At 37.0% G+C, this 6,842-nt stretch overlaps 1 protein-coding gene across 1 annotated transcript; it reads right to left on the minus strand.

The window, feature by feature from the left end:
* Window positions 1–299: 299 nt before the first annotated feature.
* LOC148875476 (polyubiquitin-like) lies at window positions 300–2,817 on the minus strand. The gene is made up of 2 exons (XM_088964782.1): window positions 2,552–2,817; window positions 300–2,072 (listed from the first exon to the last, which is right to left on the minus strand). Exon 2 carries the CDS (start codon window positions 2,070–2,072, stop codon window positions 471–473), a length of 1,602 nt encoding a protein of 533 aa, XP_088820908.1. The 5' UTR covers window positions 2,552–2,817; the 3' UTR covers window positions 300–470.
* Between the last annotated feature and the right edge of the window lie 4,025 nt (window positions 2,818–6,842).

Consider the following 6,842-nt stretch of genomic DNA (forward strand, 5'->3'; position numbering starts at 1 on the left):
ACAAGATATAGAATTAATTTAAGAATGAACTAAAACCAAGATAATATTAGTATCTATACTACTTGAGAGAACGTCCTTTTTTTTCTAGATTTTTCCTTGAACGTTTTTACCCTTTTGTTTAAACATATAATGGGTATAAAAAGGCATATATGTCCTTAAATCTCACTTTACAAAATAAGTGTTCAAAAAACTAACAGTATTGGAACCATCAATTATTCTCAAAAATTATCATAAATTACATAAATAAATTATAAAAGCTTAATCATAAATTATAAATAATTGTCCTAGAGATATGAAAATACATGTAAATAGACGAATTTATTCAGAGATTTTAGAAGTTCCAAATGAGGCCTCATGGGCCTCTATACCTGATATACAGCATAAAGAAAAGAACCATTGAAACTTTCACATGGACACGGTCGAACAGACATGAGATATCATAAGCAGGAGGATCAATAGATGGAAGGGTTTCAGAGGCCCCCACGAAGGCGGAGAACAAGGTGGAGGGTGGATTCCTTCTGGATGTTGTAATCGGCGAGGGTGCGCCCATCCTCAAGCTGCTTACCAGCGAAGATGAGACGCTGCTGGTCCGGAGGGATACCCTCCTTGTCCTGGATCTTCGCCTTCACGTTGTCAATCGTATCCGAGCTCTCCACCTCCAGTGTGATGGTCTTCCCCGTCAATGTCTTCACGAAGATTTGCATTCCCCCACGTAGACGCAGAACCAAGTGAAGGGTGGACTCCTTCTGAATGTTGTAGTCCGCCAAGGTGCGGCCATCCTCAAGCTGTTTCCCAGCGAAGATGAGCCTCTGCTGGTCTGGTGGGATACCCTCCTTGTCCTGAATCTTGGCCTTCACATTGTCGATGGTATCGGAGCTCTCCACCTCCAATGTGATGGTCTTACCGGTAAGAGTCTTCACGAAAATCTGCATACCTCCCCTCAGACGGAGCACGAGGTGGAGGGTCGACTCCTTCTGGATGTTGTAGTCGGCTAGGGTCCTGCCGTCTTCGAGCTGCTTTCCGGCGAATATGAGCCTCTGCTGGTCTGGGGGGATACCTTCCTTATCTTGGATCTTAGCCTTCACGTTATCGATGGTGTCGGAGCTCTCGACCTCAAGGGTGATGGTCTTGCCGGTCAAGGTCTTGACAAAGATTTGCATGCCTCCCCTTAGACGGAGCACAAGGTGGAGGGTGGATTCCTTTTGGATGTTGTAGTCGGCAAGGGTTCTACCGTCCTCGAGTTGCTTTCCGGCGAAGATCAAACGCTGCTGGTCCGGGGGAATACCCTCCTTGTCCTGGATCTTGGCCTTGACGTTGTCGATGGTGTCGGAGCTCTCGACCTCAAGGGTGATGGTCTTGCCGGTCAAGGTCTTGACAAAGATTTGCATGCCTCCCCTTAGACGGAGCACAAGGTGGAGGGTGGATTCCTTTTGGATGTTGTAGTCGGCAAGGGTTCTACCGTCCTCGAGTTGCTTTCCGGCGAAGATCAAACGCTGCTGGTCCGGGGGAATACCCTCCTTGTCCTGGATCTTGGCCTTGACGTTGTCGATGGTGTCGGAGCTCTCGACCTCAAGGGTGATGGTCTTGCCGGTCAAGGTCTTGACAAAGATTTGCATGCCTCCCCTTAGACGGAGCACAAGGTGGAGGGTGGATTCCTTTTGGATGTTGTAGTCGGCAAGGGTTCTACCGTCCTCGAGTTGCTTTCCGGCGAAGATCAAACGCTGCTGGTCCGGGGGAATACCCTCCTTGTCCTGGATCTTGGCCTTGACGTTGTCGATGGTGTCGGAGCTCTCGACCTCAAGGGTGATGGTCTTGCCGGTCAATGTCTTGACAAAAATCTGCATCCCACCCCTGAGACGGAGGACGAGGTGGAGGGTTGATTCCTTCTGGATGTTGTAGTCGGCGAGTGTTCGGCCGTCCTCTAGCTGCTTGCCGGCAAAGATCAGACGCTGCTGGTCAGGGGGAATACCCTCCTTGTCCTGGATCTTAGCTTTGACGTTGTCGATGGTGTCGGAGCTTTCGACCTCGAGGGTGATGGTCTTGCCAGTAAGGGTCTTGACGAAGATTTGCATCTGCACAAAGTAAAATAAAACCTTATGAGATTGAAGGATCAGAAAGGAGAACAGTAGCTAGGAGTAGAATAAAAATAGAAAATCAAATTAGTTAGAATTAAACAAAATTCCGAAAAAAAAAATAAAAACAAAAGATTTCACATGGGAAGAGAAAAATAAAAGCAGAACGCAAAAGGGGAAGGCTTGACAGATTCCCCAAAATCCTTTTACAAAGAAAAGTCTGCAACTAATCGAATACGTGGATCATGAATCAGATTCAACAGAAAAAGAGGAAATCAAAATCAAAGGATAGAGGAAGACGATGATGACTCAATCCATATTTGAAATCGGTAAAACCAGAGATAAATAAAGAAGAGAAATTGAAGCCACGGGCAAAAGATCAAGCAAAAGAAGCCGAAGCGGCTCAAATCGACCAGAAGGAATGGAAGAATAACAAGACCCCGATTCAATAAACGAGGAGAAAGAGGGCTGGAACAAACCTTGAGAGAATGAGATTGAGGGGGCTTCTACGGGTTTGGGAAGTAAGGATATGAATGCAGGAGTGGAAGAAGCGAGCAGTGCTATTTGTAAAGGTAGGGATGCCGACGGACGGTAAAAGAAATCCAATAAAGTAAAGACACGTATAACGTATGACGTGGCAAGCACGGACTAAACTTGCACCGCAGAGAAAGAAAGGAGAAAGACTCAAGACATTTCGTGGGACGTGGGTATCGGTCTATTGTAGCCGGAGCGGAAAGCGATTTCCGATAACCGGATTGACGATTGAGATATTTTAAGGTGTAGCGACGCTACAGGACAGGAGGACGGTTGACCCACTGCGGTCATTATTCATTAATGACGTAAAAGGAGTTGAGAAATTAGACAGACGGTCGTTATGAACCTAGATAATCGACGAAAAATTATCGCTGCTCCGCCCCCTTTTTTTTTGTGTTTTGAGCGTTATCTCTTTTCATATTTTATAGCCAAAGGAAAGAATAAAAAAAGGAAGGAAATTTTAAAAATACCTACAAATCTTGTATAGGTTTTTTTACCTTTTCGTTCTTTCCCTATCCTTTTATTCAAACTAAGCATAACCTAGGGAGAAACCAGAAATGAACAAAGTCCGGGTCCCACAACATGACGAGGATGTTGCCGGCACCTTCTCAGCCTTTATTTTCTTACTTTACCCAAAGGAAAAACAGGAAAAAGGATTGTTTGGCAGGAAAAAAGATAAGCTTTCATTATGTCTTTTTTGCTTTTATCCCCTCAAGAGGCAAAGAGAAGGCCAAGTGGACTAATAAAAAATCAGAATATCTTTTTCTTGGTCTTCCTTTTTCCGATGTGATAACTCCTGATCATCTCATCTCAGCTCAACGACCTATCGAGTCTTATGGACCCCACATCACATGCCCGCACGAAAAGTATGTAAATAGAAAGAGTCAAAATATAAATGAATTATGACCATTTGATTTACGGAAGACGATCTTAATCATTTAAATGAACGTTTCAGACTTCAGAGTCGTTGGTGAATTGGTGGTGGTACCGTATATCCGAGTCCGAGGCGGACCATTCGATGTTGTTGCTAGCGTGCACCGACTGCAATCCATCCACCAAAATCTTTTTGCTTTTTCCACTTTGGCGGGCCTTCACCGCACGGTCTTACAAACACAAAATTAAGAATACATATAATTCAGTTTAGATGGAATAAAAATTCAAAAGCATGCATAGATGATAGATGATTGGTTATTTATAAGGGTAGGTGGGTGATGGATAGTCTTACATTTCCGCCTTTTCAGTATTAAATCTGACATGAAACACACGTCCGACGTCTACGTCCAATATAAGAGACAGAGAGGGAGAAGAATCAAGATTCAAGAGAGAGAGGAGATCGAATCTGTTCCTTACAGAGCGCGCCTCACACCAACCTCATTGATGTGAGGCGCGCTCAGTTAGGAGCAGATCCGAACTCATGAACCGGTACACGGGTTTGTATTTGTTTCTGTGGGAAAGCCAATAAGTCTTCTGATTTATTATTTTTTCCAAGAGTCTTCTGCATGTGCAAATCCCATAATAGTTAATGCACCAAATATTCGAACACTCTGTTCAATGTCATTGCTCCAATTCGTATTGCACGTTATTTGAATTATTTCCTTTTATCAAATCTGTATATTATGATAAGTAAACTAGCGGGGGATCCGTGTGATGCAAGGGAAATTTGAAATATTTAATAACTTTATTTATTATTAATTAATATTAAATTAATAAATCAAAATTTGTTGTTAATTAATTAAAAGTATTCAAAGTTATTGTTAATACTTAAAATTTTAATAATTGTATTTTTCTTTTAATGTTGATTTACAGAAAATAATTACTGTTAATTTAATATGAGTAATTTTTTTTATAAATTTAGTTTTATTAATACTTTGTAGTAATTTTAATAATTATTATTGTTATTTTTATTATTATTAAATGAATTTTTAATTAACTTTAAATAAATAAAAATAATTACAATAGTTGACATTTTTTTCAATTTCACTAATAATTAACAATTATATAGGAATGACAGCAGGGCACCCCATCCATGTCCCTCCCCATAATCAAAACACTCTACTCCATCCCTGCCCTGTCCCCGGTGTTAGGTGGGTTTAGGGCAAGACAACCACTCCTCAATGACAGGCGAGTTTAGGGGTAAGGCACCCCACTTCTCATCAAGGATGGGGAATCCTCGAATTCCCCCGCCCCATCCCTAGTATTGGGTGGGTTCAAGTAGAGGTGTAAATCGGGTCGTGTTAGGTCGATATGGCACGACATGTGTCGTGCTGGCCCATGGGGCATCCTAGGTCGTGCCTCCCTCTCCTGGGATAATTTCGGGGGTTGGTTCGGCATAGCCCATGGCTCGAGCCCATGTCGTGCCATGGGCCGGGTTGGTCGATGGGCCGAGCCATGGGCCAGGCCAGGCCGCAAATTGGGCCAAGCTACGAGAGGTCCATTTAAAAAAAAAAGAAAATTGAAAAAGATGTTTAAATTTTTATTTCATATGATTTTTTATGTATAAATTTGTTTATATATACAATTAGACCTATTCATGGACCGGGTAGCCTGGCTTGATACTATTACATATATAAAAAAGTACTTATGTTGTATATAATACATATAATATATATGTATACTTCTTAAATTATTAATAAATATCAATTTACTATTAGGAAATATAAATTAGTTTATTAATTTATTACTAAATTAATACAATATTAGTTTATAAAAGTACACTAAAAATAAGACATTTTGTGTGCAGATCGGGCTTTGGGCTTATGCTTGAGCTTCGGGCTTTATATAAGGGCTAGGCTTCGGCTCAATATCTAGGCCCAATGGTTGGATCGGGCTCAAGCTCGGGTTTGCACATTTTTTGTTGATAAAGAGGCCCGTGTTGATTAAAAAACTATGATTTTTTACAAATTAACATTTTTATTTAATTCTATTCTAGTATAAAAATATATAACATTTATATATATATATATATATATATATATATATATATATATAAAATTTATTGTTTAAACATTATATAATAATATTTACCATATATGCATATAGCTTCCAAGTTGAGCTTACTAGGGGTTATTTAGCTTGGGCCCTATCCGCTAAAGCCATCATTGGACTCCGAAAGTTTGATATCCAATTAGACTTCAAATCTAATTATCCCTCATAATGTGTGGGTATAGTGTATATCTCAGTTATACCAAACTCAAAAGAAAACAATTGCTTGAGCCTATAAATTTATAGATTTAATAGTTGCTTAAGTTATAAATGATTTGTTAATTTTAATTAATTATTAAAATATTGTTAGCTATTAAACATTGTAATTATTAAATTATTGCATTTATTTAAAATATAGTAATTTCTAGGAATTATCATATTTTAAAAAATATTGCTAATTTTTTGGCTAGACTAATTAAATGTATTTTTCTGGTAATTAAATATAACTTTTTGGTAATTAAATGTAATTTTCCATTATTTATAGCTTAAATTATAATTACTATTAACTATAGTTTAAAAATAATTATTGTTAATTATATTACTATTAATAATTAAAATTCATTCTTTTTTCATTATTATTCAGTATATTTTGCAATAAAATACAATTAATTAAAATTTTAAATTATTCTTAGGACTTTAATTAAGATTTAGGATTTTTAGAATTTTCGGATTTTTTAATTAATTTTTGGTGTTTTTTCATTATTATTCAATAATTTTTGCATATGGGTATTTTTCAATAATTTTCAGTATTTTCTGCATTTATTTTTACATATTAGTCACTACAAAATTAATTTGCATTTGCTTTTAGTAAAAATAAATTAAATAACTAAATAAATTCCATAATTAATAAAAATACAACTAATTTTCAATATTTTTCAATAATTTCTAGCTTAGGTATTTTTTAATATTTTTTGGTATGTTTAATAATAAAATACTATTAATTGTACATTTTATTTATTTTCAATAAATACACTTATTAATACAAAATATTGTTAATTTTCAATATTCTCTTGATTATTTTTATTATTTTAATTATGTTTATGCTTTTTAGAATTTTTCAGATTTTTAATTAATTGTTGGTACGTATTTTTTTCATTATTATTCAGTAATTTATGCATATGAGTAATTTTTCAATAAAATATTGTTAATAAAACATGTTCAACATATAAAAATTATTAATTAAGTGGAATTGAAACACATTTTTAATATTTATTAAGTTTTGTTAACATTCATTTTTAGTGAAAGTTTAGTGGA

The sequence above is a fragment of the Nelumbo lutea genome, chromosome 1 (genome assembly GCF_056320005.1).
Source record: "Nelumbo lutea isolate HS-2025 chromosome 1, American lotus-T2T, whole genome shotgun sequence".
NCBI classification, from domain to species: Eukaryota; Viridiplantae; Streptophyta; class Magnoliopsida; order Proteales; family Nelumbonaceae; genus Nelumbo; species Nelumbo lutea.

Excerpts from the sequence above, each read along its gene's own strand:
- LOC148875476 (XM_088964782.1), bottom strand. The coding sequence starts at position 2,072 with ATGCAAATCTTCGTCAAGACCCTTACTGGCAAGACCATCACCCTCGAG.